Source organism: Hyalella azteca, unplaced genomic scaffold (assembly GCF_000764305.2).
Source record: "Hyalella azteca isolate HAZT.00-mixed unplaced genomic scaffold, Hazt_2.0.2 contig10062, whole genome shotgun sequence".
NCBI lineage: Eukaryota > Metazoa > Arthropoda > Malacostraca > Amphipoda > Hyalellidae > Hyalella > Hyalella azteca.
Window position 1 is genome coordinate 36532 of NW_025940112.1, and position 14015 is coordinate 50546.

A 14015-nucleotide genomic window follows, 5' to 3' on the forward strand; every position below is an offset into this window, starting at 1 on the left:
GGACTTCCCTCACCACGCCGGACTTCCCTCACCACGCCGGACTTCCCTCACCACGCCGGACTTCCCTCACCACGCCGGACTTCCCTCACCGGCGTTCAGTCTGCGGCCGCGGACGCTCCACGCGACGCTGGGCGGCGGGTCGCCGCGCGCCGTGCAGCGCAGGGACGACGCGGCGCCGACCGACAGCGTCTGGTGCTGCGGTGTGCCGGTGAACTCTACGGTCTCTGGATGAAATATAAAATATATACAGTCTCTGTGTATAAAAAATTTATTAATTGACGTGAATAGACAACCAACCATGTATTAGCTTAGCGTGGGGTATCTCGAGGTAGAGGTAGATAAAACTTGAAATTTGAAAGTTCAATTATTGTGCTACCCAATCCCAGAAGTCATAAAAACAATAAGAAAGCTTAATTACCTAAAAATTCAATTAAGGCGAGAGAGCTTTTTAGCTCAGTCTAAAGACTCAAGACATTGCCTTAAATATTATTAATCACCAGCAAAACCTTAAGTAAAGAATTAATGTTCGGCTACAATAGACAGCCACATTAGTAGCTGTTGACATCAAGGTTAAAATCAACGTTAAAATCCCCTTCAAAAGCCTAAGTCGAGAAAGTCAGCCTAGACAAGACAGCGACGTTCCTAGCTGTTGACATCCATTCCTAACAAAATTTTAGAGTCGCCCCAGCTTCTGGTAATCCAAATCAGAAGCTGCCGCGTCTGTAAATTTTCACTGGGTAACAAAATTAAGAGTCGCCCCAGCTTCTGGTAATCCAAATCAGAAGCTGCCGCGTCTGTTTAATTTTTACTGGGATGGCAAAAATCAACGTTGAAATCCCCATCAAAAAACGTTAATTCCAGAATGTCAGCCTAGAGAAGACAGCGACGTTACTGTGGACGTGTAGGAGGAAGCTGCGTGTGGTGGTGCGGCCGTTGATGGTAGCGTGGCATGTGTAGGCCCCCGCGTCCTGCTGCTCCACGCCCTCCAGTATCAGCGACACCTCAGTGCCGTCCAGCGGCTCCTCGGCGTAATACCTGTCGTAAGTGCTCTCATTGTCAAAATAGGTACGCTATTGTCGAAAAATAGGTGCGGTATTGTCAAAAAGAATAGATGCGCCATTGTCAAAATAGGTGCGCGTTTGTAACTAAGATCAATAATTGACGGCTTTTCAAGCTAAGCTGATTAATAGCAGATGAGAAATCAGCCGTTACGTGAACTTAGTTCTCCACATGAATGACGTTACGTGAACTTAGTTCTCTACATGAAGGACGTTACGTGAACTTAGTTCTCTACATGAAGGACGTTACGTGAACTTAGTTCTCTACATGAATGACGTGTACATGAACTTAGTTCTCAGCATGAATGATATCTACGTGTACTTAGTTCTCAACATGAATGACGTGTAGTTGTACTTAGTTCTCTACATGAACCTGAGCGGGTTTTGATTGCCCGGCCCTTGTAAAGATCAAGCAAGCAAGAGTCGCTTATGAGACTAAGCGAAGTATCTGCCACAAGACGATCACGCAAGTCAAGCAGAGAACTCTGCGTAATGTCTGCTGCCAGGAGATGTTCAATCACGAGTCGCCTCTGGAACTCTGCGTAATGTCTGCGTAAGCACTCATCATACGAAATCAACATTTCCTCCAGGAAGCAACGAAATACTACAAAATATTAACATTGGCAAATAATATGATTTTGACGCACAGCAAAAACCGTTTGCTTCTATACTCGTGTATGTAAAGGTCATTGCACATCGTGATGCTTCCTGTAAAACATGCCGATGGTGTAGCTATCAACAGCGCAAAAACGAGAGGAAAACGCAACTTGGACAACGGTGTCCTTATCTGCCCAGTCATAAAGACTATTAGACTGCGCCATAAAAACCAAGGGGCAAACAAAGACCTGCGCCAGAGGTAATGGTCGAGAAAGAACAAAGGCTATCACAAGAAAACTAATGCACTGGGTGGGCTGGCTGGCTCTAAGAGAACATCGGAATCATCGAAGAAACAAGTAATTTTTCGGAAAATATTTGGTGTCGTCTGGAAAAATTGCAATTCGAAAGCACTAATAATTGTTGTGAAATATTCCACGCTCACAAGCTTGGGAAAAGCATTTTAAAATACTCGAAAACTCGGGATACTCTCATGACGCCAAATGTTAACAAATATCGACCTCAGGCTGTAGCAATTACAGTGGTGGGCCATAAATTATTTTCGCAATGAAAAAATGAAATGGAAATGTATCAGGTTAGTAAATTAAGAGGTTGGGTGCTTGAAGATCTGTTTGCAAAATTGGGTTGATCTTAGCCCTGAGTATCGCGGATACCTTGAGGGTTGTCGCATGCAATAACAAACAAAATTCAGCAAATGATGGACCAAACTTTGAAGCACATTATTTACAACATAAGATTAGCAGTGATATATGGATAAATTTTATATGAAACTTTACGACATGTGCCATTAGAAGAGTAAGAGGCAGGTCACATCGTTGGCATTCATCAGGTCTGGTGACAGAAATGTCGTGGTTGCGGGTTATATAATAACCATGAAAAAAATAGAGACGAGCAACACCAAATATATCTGCCACAGAGTCCTTTGCTAAATAAATTTTCTGGCTTTGCAGATGATGAACTGAAACTAAATTGAGATCATAAGCCCCTATAAGTTAATAAACTCAAGGTTTCCGGGTTTCTCCGTTCGAGTGAAAGTAATAATTAGGATGCGATTGATGATGGAAAAAGTGACCGTCCATTTGTTTTTTCTCTGTAACATAAAATCGGTAAATAAATTCCCTTAATTAGCAGAAAATACAGCATAAATAAGCTCTGTGCTTTAATAAAAGTGGTGAATAGACCTCATTTTGTGCGGTTAAAGGTGGTGACCTCATGTGCAGCAAAATAGTGGCGAACGGTCGCACTGCAAAGTGCTGGAGAAATTCTATAAGGCTCTACCAGCACGGCCCCTTACGCCTCTTATCAAGTTGCCAGAGCGATAAATTCCTCTTCTTGGACGCAAACATGGAGTTTTTCAACAGCTACATTGCTCAAGCCCAGCTGTGCCGCGGTAAAATGAATTTTGCTGACAGCCATTTTTTCAATCGACCGAGACGCGTAATACTGCAAGACGCTTTTGACGGCCGTGATGAATACTTCAACAGCTGCGTGACTTCAACTCAAAAAACTCTCGATTTCAACACTTGTTCTGCTCTACATGATTCAAAAATTGTTTTAATCATTCGTAATTTTATTCCCACCCACGTTCTAGAACCGAACGTCTATTCTGCGTTCGGTGTTTGCTTCCGACAAAATTACCAGGAATTTTTAATAAATATGAAAGTTCGCAACGCAAATTAAAACTGGAACCAGAAATATCAGCTTGCGGTAACCCCCCCCCCCCCTCTCCAGGCGGTGGCGACAGGTGCCTTTTCTGTCTGAGTTTTGAACCAGAAATTGGAAACACGATCTTAAGTAAAAAATTATCTTGCCTTGAAAAACCTTCACAAAGAGTTTTTGAGCGAATTGTTGTAGAACTCATTTCTGTTGTTTGAATTCTTGCAGGACCAATAATTTTTTCCGAATTTTTGTAGGACTTTAAGCACTTGTCGGAATATTGAGCTCATGATGCCACGAGAAAAAAGTAAATTCTTGTTCGAAAGCAAATTTTTCCTTATAATTCACGAATTTATTTTTACATTAAATGAAAAATAAATTTTCACGAAGAAAAATAATTTATTTAAGCATAGCAAGGAAATCTATGCCTAAAAAGTTCCTAGATAAATTCCAGTACGAAAAACTTTGAGTTACTCGAATAAGAATGAAATAAAAAATCGCAATTATAAAAAGGAAATTTAAATACTTATCAGAAGGAACAGTTGTAACCTAACCGGTTTGTACATAATAGAATTTTGTATCCACTATAAATTCTACTCACACCACTTACCTCTTGTTGCTAAAAAATCAGCAGCATGAAATAGAAAAAACGGATGAAATAAAGCGAAAATATTATAGTACAATTCCTATCCCATTGATCTATACTGTATATACAGTATTTCTATTATTTGGTGTAGTTCGGCAGAAGCTTTTCTTTTATGCACGTTTGATTGAAGACGAGAGCTTAAACTTAAAATAATTAATAAAAAGCATGCTCTGGTCTTCAATCAAACCTACATGTTTCTATTCCTATATCTCCAACACATCGGTATCGTACTCTATTACAGCCTTTATTCTATCGTCTGCATTTAATTGATTTTCGCTTTATTTTTATTCATTCAATCAATCTGTATAGATAAGAATCAGAGAGATAACACAATTCATTCAATTCATTGCTACTCAAAACTCATTCTGCTGTGGCTGGAATATCAAGGATCAATCATGGGTATTTTCAATCAGTATTCTTTCTGTCAAAACTAACTGTTTCATTGTCACTGCAAGAATGATTTTACTAATAACATTTCATGCGTGCATTGGAAAAAAATGAAGAATTGTTCTATTAGAATTATTCTTGGAAAAACATCAAATAATTTTCAAAAATTGTCAGATTAATCCGGCGAGTAACTGATCAGTGGTCGAGACATTAGCCTATTTTCACTTCACGACTTTACGCCAATGAAGGTACCAGGATATGACTCCCATCTATAGCACCATTCCTTGACCGGAGAAAGAAAGAAAAATTGTGTCGTATAAGTTCAACTTGATATATTACGCCAATCAAACTTTGAAAATATAAAATTTAATTATGCCATAAATAGTTGAAACGCACACGCATAAAATTAAAGGACCATATTGCCCGAATAAGGACACACTTTCTCACTCACAGCAAGAACAGAGATATGATGTAGCGCTGATATACATTTTTGCCTGGTCAAACTCTGCCATGTTGACCCATTATAGGGTCAAAAGTGCATCGAGCTATTTGGGCAAAGAAGCCCGTTAAATTGCCATTAATCCTCCTTACCTTGTCTTATTCAAGGTTACACGGATAAAGCAAGGCCATATTGGCCATAAGGCCAATGATAAAAGGCCATAAGGCCACAACAAGCATACTATTCGGCCATATTGTCCGAATAGTGACACACATTCTTAAGCACAGTCCGAGCAGAGAACGGCCATTGCACTGATATGCACTCTTTTGCTGGCCGAAATTTGGTCAGGATGTCCCATCCACTGGCGAAAAATGCATCGCTATTTGGGCCAAAGTTTCACTCATTTTTCTGAGTGTAAGATTACTTCCAAGCCTTGATAAACAGTTTATGTGTTATTACAGCTTAACATAACCTGTCACTAACCTGTTAAGTCTGGTGGGCACTCGCTGGTCACTAGGACCTGTCCACCATATCCGATGCGAGGTGAAGCCTCTGCCGCTCAGTTTGCACGTCACGACGATGTTCGAACCCGACGACACGTCTTGGGACTCGCTGCTCGGTACCAGCTCTATTGAGCCTGCCACGTAGAAAATAAAAATATTTATATAAAAAATATGAAATGAATATTATATTTTGGCTTGTAAATTTCTATGGAAATCTTGAATCGGTTAAAATTTTGTGCCATATAAATTTAGAAATATTTGGCAATGGTCTGTTGAAAACTGAATCAACTTTGCAAACAACATATTATTTAGTATAATTATGTAACTACTTTTACATGCCCCAGTGAATTAGACATATTTTTTTCCAGATCATATTATTTATAGTTACTCATTGAATAGTTCATTATTTCCGGATATATATATATTTTTTTTGCAACAATATATGGTTATTTTGATCGTAATAATAAATATTATTATTTTACTTTTATTAAGTTGAGTCAGAACGCTCTACGGAAATCAATTATTGAGCATAGGGTGAATTGTCTGAATCTAAACAAACCCAGGCAAATTAAATAAATAGGTAAGATGTTTTTTTAGCAACTTATTACTTTTGAATAATCATATTCTTGATGCATTCAATGACTTTCAGGGGTCTGTACGCAATTTACATTAAATGTTTTTTATACATCCCCTCATCCCGTGACTGTTTTCGCCCGAATTAACGCGTAAATTGCATCAGCGGTTTTGCAGGTGTAATAGCACAAGGAGTAAATTAAATTGTTCAGATAATAGGGTTTCATAAGAAATCCACTTATTTATTTTAATGCTTACTTGCCTCGACTAAAGACCAGCTTCAAAGTTTCGGTAACTCAATTGCACCTGCGAGCGAATTCCAAAAATCCACCTAGAGGGAGTCCAGGATTTCAGCTATCGTAAATCTGCTTTAAAAAGGAAAATCTCATAAACCCGCTCCGATTTGCAACTTGGGATTAGTTCAGGCGCAGAGCGGAGGCTGCAAAATCCAAGAGATTTGGGTGATCGTGCGATTACAACTCGCAGATTTTTGAATTTCTCAAATTCTGACGATCGCAAACGAGGCCATATTCGCGCCANAAAATTAACTGGTAAGAGTTCGAAGAGAGGCTTCATTTGTCCGTAAAAATTTGAAGCGAGACTTTATATGCCGGTAAGTGTTTTGAAACGAGGCTTCATATACCGGTAAGAGTTTGAAGCACAGCTTCATATACCGGTAAGAGTTTGAAACGAGGCTTCATATGCCGGTAAGAGTTTGAAACGAGGTTTCATTTGCCAGTAAGAGTTTGAAGCGCAGCTTCATATGCCGGTAAGAGTTTGAAGCCAGGCTTCATTTGCCAGTAAGAGTTTGAAGCCAGGCTTCATTTGCCGTGGCGCTGCCAGATGGGCTCGTTGCGCGTCTAATGCTCCAGCACCGCGCCTGTAAGGCTTGCATAAAATACTTAATTAACAAGTCTGTACAAAACTCTGCGTATTTTTGCTAGTGTATGCGAAGGTATTTCTGAGCTATGCTGTATATTGAGTCTGGCTGATACTGCAAGTTCATAATGCGATCTCATTATGTTTCCACTAACTATGGAATGATTATTTAATAGTATCTTTCCTGTTTGTATGCGAATTTATTTTAATAGTTAGTTTTTAAGTAAAGGGAAACGAAGGTGGATGTGGAAATAAATTTAATTTTCTTCAATAACGTGATATTCTTATTATTATTTAAATTGCATTCAACCACTTCGGTCGGTATTCAATGACAAATGAGCTTCTCAAAATTCTCGCTTCAAACCTCTCTGCAAAAGTACCAACTATATTGACTCTAACTTTTGATGAATATTATAAAGATGTTGAAAAATATCTTAGAAATTAAATAGTAAGTATTTCGTTAGGCCTATGGCCTGCAAGTCCCAGTGACGATTTCCTTGAATTACCTATAAATAATCAATTTCAGTGTTTGATTAATTAAATTAAATGGAATATTACTCTCTAATCGGGAGCGGTTTTCGAACAAGAAAGATTTCGCTTCTCCGGTGGCTGTTCCTGCTTGACGATGCCAATCGTGGTCAGTAAGGGTGAACAATGTGATCAGGAAAAAAGGAAATATGCTCAAAAAATGAGTTTAATTTTTGATCAAAGAAATGTATTTTTTACAAAAGCGTGATTTACGTACAGAGAACGAAACCAAAAACTTAACACTGGAAACAGATAAACTATCGAATGTGATACATACGCTTCAATAAATCTTTCTATGAGCGGATCAAGCATTTTTGAATTTTACCGCACGCACTGACGAGTCAATCAGTGTCAAGTGATTGGGCGCCAATCACATAGGGAAATTGGCCTCAAATGGAGCAGCTTATAGCGGCATGTCCCGCCATGTGATGGATGTTATCCGACGCACGCTGCATTCAACGTCTCGGAAACAACAGAACAAATTGCATGCCCAATTTCATGATTATAACGCAGGGAGAGCGTATCACGTAAACAGGAAAGACTGCATCCAACTATTTTTAACGCTGATGAGTTTGAAGCTTTAAATTAGTCGTGTGTGCTATTTCATGTATTGAAGTTCGTAAAAAATATAAGAAATATTCTCGAAGCCCAAGTATTTGCGTAATATATTTGATGTGATGTTGTGTATGTTTTCAATTATAATTCATGACTTCAAGCACCTCAACAATTTCTAATTATCTGCCAAAATAAAAATACTCATGCTGAAATTTCACCAGACAGCCTCGTACTGAACACAAGCCATTACTTACGCTAGCTAATTACACAACAATTTCAAAGCGTAACTACACAAATTGTTCACAAAATGCCAATCTAAGAGCGTGAGACTGGACCGACTTCTGTCAACAGGAACAAACAGGTGTCAAGTTTTGCAGCTACTTGCAATGAGTCAAGCCAAAGTTTGTTCCCAAGTTGTCTTATGAATTGTCACTGCTCCAAGTTTCCAAGATCTGAAATTGTGGCGATAAGAAACTGCAACGCTCAGCCTGACAACTGGACTGTGATGGAGACGCAAATTTTATGGAAATTTTATGCTTCTTTTTTCATGCTCCTTTTTCCTTCCTCTTATTTTTTTCATCGTCAACAGTTGGCGAGAAGTGCAGGAATAACATTCATGTACAGTAATGCTTTTCTTCAATTAATTTACATCATGCACTCTGTCGCGGCTTTTATTTTTATTTATATTAGTAATATTTATTATTATTATTATATTTTAATTAGTCCTATATTTATTAATAACGCTAACCAGGTTGCGGCTTTCTCACTACAGGTTGCGGACTCAGCCAAAGCCTCACTATTTTCTGAACATTTTTTACCTGCTGGTCTTTACACTCCAACTGCTGAAGCAGTAGTCTCAGAAGTGATAAGTGATATATCCAGACTCAAGAATTATCACTGTGTTCCTTTCACATTTGGTGAGTTTTCTCAGGCTATTCGAGCACTGAAAAATACTGCTCCTGGTCATGACTTAATTATGAACATTTTCTTTTCAAAAGCTTCACCATGGTGCAAGTCACTGCAATGTGACTTCTATGTTTCCCTTTTATTTGATGTAATTTCAAATTTTCATTCTCAAATACAACAAAAAATGTATACGTATTATATGCACTTGACTTTTCTCATTATAACTCCTAAGGAATAGTTTTTTCTGCTCTGTTTAAATCAAGACCTTCAGTCCATTTCATTAGGACTGTAATGATACAGTCAGGAGTTGCTGTTTTTACGCTCACGTGATCCTCGCTCCTTGAGAATAATTTATATAAAGCTATTCCCAAGCCAGGGTAAATATAACCTTAAATATTGCGTTAAGAGTTATACATTCATTTATTGATATTGTATATTCAGAAATAATTTCATTAACCAGATAAGGTTAATTTCTTTTGTTAATTAAATTCAAGAAATTAAATTTGGGAAATATTTTTTTACGAATAGTATTGGTTATTATGCAATAGATTGATTGTAAATTGCCCCATTCTCAGTTGTAATGCGCAAATATGTGTTTACGTTGATGAATGTCAAAAACATGACAAAATTCACTGCAATAAAGTGCAATGCAATAACTGTAACAATAATTTTACACGACCTCTATTACTATGTCCAGTGTCATGACACGTCCACAAGCTTCTCTCAAAATCCGAGTACCAAATCCCGCGGAAATGACCGACGATATCGAGGCCGGGACCGACAGACCAGCGAACACCAAACACGTTTAAAAGATTTATTATTCACGTTAAAAGCCTTCATAAAGATGAGCTGGGGAACGAGTCGCATATCAATGACAGGGTCTGATCAAGCGCGGCATTTGGATTACAATGAAGGGTAATGCTCTGAAATGGAGCCTTACATCAGACTCGAGGATGTTTCTCTGCATTAAGACATCTTTAGGGATGAGTAGTGATGCACAACGTCGGCGCCGCGATGATGTGGAGGATATCTCATGATGTGGAGGATGTCTCATGATGTGGAGGGTGTCTCATGATGTGGAGGATGTCTCATGATGTGGAGGATGTCTCATGATGTGGAGGATATCTCATGATGTGCAGGATATCTCATGATGTGGAGGATGTCTCATGATGTGGAGGATGTCTTATGATGTGGAGGGTGTCTCATGATGTGGAGGATGTCTCATGATGTGGAGGATATCTCATGATGTGCAGGATATCTCATGATGTAGAGGATGTCTTATGATATGGAAGATATTGATGTGGAGGATATCTCATGATGTGCAGGATATCTCATGATGTAGAGGATGTCTTATGATATGGAAGATATCGGAATTATTGGAGGATATCATACGATGGGGAAGATGTCTTTTGATGTGGAAGATATCTGAATAATTGGAAGATGTGTCATGTTGTGAAGGATATCTCACGAATTGGAGAAAATCCTGCGATTTGGATTTCCATTATGCTTCAAATCCGTCGTCCTAGACGATGGATCGATGGATTTGAATAGATGAATATATGATGTATATATGAAAAGAACGGATATATTTAACGGTTTTTGGGATAGAATTACTTGTGTCTGTGGATCATATCTTAATTAATAGTTTGCGTCAAAATCATAACTTTTATTTTCAAATTATTAGTGTACTCTGAATTCAAAAGGCTTAATTCGTCCTACATAAACATGTAACAAAAAATAATTCCAGAGTTTTAGATCTGCAAGTTCATTCACATTCCAACCATTACATCGCACGCCTCATAAATCTAACCAAAATTTATTTATTTTCATCACAGACAAGAATGTTTGAGACGTCTAATACATTAAATTTTATTAATTTCAATGAAAATTTCGACGAGTTTATACGTTAGACGGACGTAAATTAGCGGAGGTAAAAAGAAAAGTAAATTTGAGGCGAGCACCTTGAATTAGACTTGAATCCATCGAAAACACATCTTTATTTCACAAGATATATAATACCACCTAGAATGCACCAACATATAATGTTTTTCCTCCGCCAGAAACACAAGACGCGAATATTAAAGTTTCATCGCCTGCAGGGACAGGAAAGTCGATGTTTTGTTCTGTTTCCATGCGCCTGGACAAGAAGCTATCTTGTTACCACCAGGAAACAACCCATGAAAATTTAGCCTTGCTCTTCTTTTTTTAACTCAAGCCACTCTTGTGTTTTTATTTTTCTTCATCCATTTTTTAGTTTTGATCTTGTAATTTTTTTATTTCCAGTTGCCAGCTGTCCTGGTTTTCCCCCGCAAAATGCATCGCTTCTATCCAGATACAATTAAGCGACAATTTTCGTGTCCAGAAGGCACAGAAATTTTAATGTATTTTAATAACGTCGGTTCAAATTATTATTTATTATTACATTTATTATTAAATCTTTTGAGAAATGTTGAAATTAATAATCAATATGGGAGCATGAATTTCTTCGTTGACCGTTAATGTTTTTAGGAATTATATTTTCAAATAAAATTAACAATCTTATTAAACTAATCACTTCAATGCAGGTTATTAAGAATCATTGCCATGCAAATTCATTTATGTTCATTTCAAGTGGAGTCTGGAACAATTAAATAATTAGTGATGAAATGAACTAGTATGCGCTAATTAATATAATATTCAGAGCTGATGCAATTATGTGCGTCTACTTATTACATTCAGGGAACGAATTAAAAGTCACTTAACATAAACATAGAGGAGCTATCAAACATTAAATAAAAAAATTAAAATGAAGGAGAAATTCTAAATCAGGACATTTATTCCGACAGACACATTAAACAGACAATGATCTCATTAACATGAAACTCATTTTATAAATGTTATTACTAGAGTTGAATGATAAAATTTTCTTAGAAATAAAATAATCGCAGAAACTTCATCCTTCAAAGTCACAAAATTCTTTAAATTATAAGTAAAGCCATACGTTTCTATAAAATATTAGTACAAGTAAAAACTATGATCCCCTTCCGCATATCTAAAAAATATAAAGTCAGTCAATGTGTCTGCCTCGTGCATGCGTGCCATATCTTCGAGCCCTCTTTATACAATTCCATGAATAAATTCTGCACCAGCCTTAAAGTTACGACATTTCCAGTCAGTGAGGGACTGGTTCACGGCAAGTCAGATGCCATAGCCGAGCACTGTAACGACAGTTCCAGTCAGTAAGGACTGGTTCATGACAAGTCAGACGCCATGGCCGAGCACTGTAACGACAGTTCCCATACGTGAGGGACTGGTTCACGACAAGTCAGATGCCATAGCCGAGCACTGTAACGACTGTTCTCCTTAGTGAGGGACGGACTGGCTCACGGAAAGTCAGATAGCATAGAAAAGTATAATAATATCGGCGTAGACGCATGGCTTATCTTGGCCTGTCGAAAATTCTTAAAATACTTTTTACTTTTAGTCTTAAAGATCTGACCACTAGCCTGTTTGTCAGGGCAGGCCCTCAAGACTGTTGCAGGAAGGAAGGACAAGGCGAACAAGTTTTAATACTTTACTAAGAAAATGAATAAATTCCTAAAGAGCTGAAAGTTGCGGATACAGAGAATGGCACATTGCGTGCTTACCTATCACGTTACTTTAAACTAAATCCACATTTAACGGATACGGAATTAACAGAAAAAGTCTAAGCTTCATGTCGGCTCCTCCTTAGGTCAACCACGGACAGATCGCACACACGCAGCGCCCAACTCAACTTGAGGTTTGCCAGCTCAACAGCGGACGGACGCTGACGCGACGAAACTGGCCCGCGTAGAACTAGCTGACTCTAGCAGCTTTAGAAGGGAAACAAGGGCTCCGGAGGTAACGTGGTCAGTGCTACCAAGCAGGCCCACCCGAGTACCGGCTAAACAGCAAAACGAGGAGCGGCAAGTGCGCGTTCCTCCACGACTGAGATAGCAGTGGGGCAAGTTTGCCTGCACGCATGACGTGACGTGTAAGTTTAGCGGAAAGTAAATTTATAGCGAGTTTTCCCTCACCCTGTTGATCAGATGTATCCAATGCTGACGTTGAAGCTGAGTAGCTGATGAACATCCACCAATTTGTGACGTGAGAGGAATTTCCATACGAAATAAACCTTTCATCGACAAGCTTCATCTCGTCGAAACATATAACTTGCAATCGGCATAGCGTTAACAAGTCTGTTCTTGAACACGTTCAAACAAAACACGGAACGTCAACGATGCCTCCAGCTGTTACTCTATTGCCAAAGCCTCGTCGTAAGGACGGTTTTCTCAACGGGAAATGGGCGTACATATCGCATGCCCCAAATTACTTAATCCCGAAAAGTCGGATGCCCCAAATTAATGGTTCATGACACGTCGGATGCCAAAATTAATAGTTCACGACACGTCGGATGCCCCAAATTAATGGTTCATGACACACGACACGTCGGATGCTCCAAATTTATACCAGTTCACGACACGTCGGATGCTCCAAATTATTACCTAGTTCACGACACGTCGGGTGCTCCAAATTAATACCTAGTTCGCGACACGTCGGATGCTCCAAATTAATACCTAGTTCACGACACGTCGGATGCTCCAAATTAATAGTTCACGACACGTCGGATGTAATGGAATGCTAGTTTAAGCGTGCTGGGGAGACTGCGACCTCATGAATTAGGAAGGAAATGATACCAGGTGCTCACTGGGCAGTGGACAGATTCTGAGTGAATTTATTCAAATGGTACGTTACAACGTAGAATAAGTTTGTCGTTCAAGAAGGTCAGATCATATGAACAGGTTTTAAATTACGGGCGCTTATTACATTTCTACAGGATGCTCCAAATTAATAGTTCACGACACGTCGGGTACTCCGGCTGAAGACTGGTTCACGACAAGTCAGATGCCATAGCCGAGCACTGCAATGACAGTTCCCGTCAGTGAGGGACTGGTTCACGGCAAGTCAGATAGCATGGAAAAGCATAGTAATATCGGCATAGAAGCATAGCCTATCTTGGCCTGTTGATAATTCTTATAACACTTTTGACAAGCCCTTGAAGATCTGACCACTAGCATGTTGGCCAGATATATCCAAGACTGACCTTGAAGCTAAGTAGCTGATGAACATCCACCAATTTGCGAGGTGAGAGGAATTTCCATTCGAAACAAACCTCTGATCGACAAGCTTCATCTAGTCGAAACATATAACTCTGCAATCTGCATAGCGTTAACAAGTCTGTTCTTGAACGCGTTCAAACAAAACACGGA

The 14015-nt window shown here is 38.9% G+C and overlaps 1 protein-coding gene across 1 annotated transcript in view; it reads right to left on the minus strand.

Annotated features, from left to right (window-relative positions):
• Positions 1 to 12900, minus strand: part of LOC125178477 (hemicentin-2-like) — a 32122-nt gene extending 19222 nt beyond the window's left edge. Inside the window, exons 1-5 of the mRNA XM_047882271.1 lie at positions 12783 to 12900; positions 5285 to 5438; positions 3940 to 3948; positions 893 to 1035; positions 90 to 224 (exon numbers count right to left, since the gene is read on the minus strand). Of these exons, the coding sequence (XP_047738227.1) occupies positions 90 to 224; positions 893 to 1035; positions 3940 to 3948; positions 5285 to 5438; positions 12783 to 12900 (559 nt within the window). The remainder of the gene's footprint in view (positions 1 to 89; positions 225 to 892; positions 1036 to 3939; positions 3949 to 5284; positions 5439 to 12782) is intronic.
• Between the last annotated feature and the right edge of the window lie 1115 nt (positions 12901 to 14015).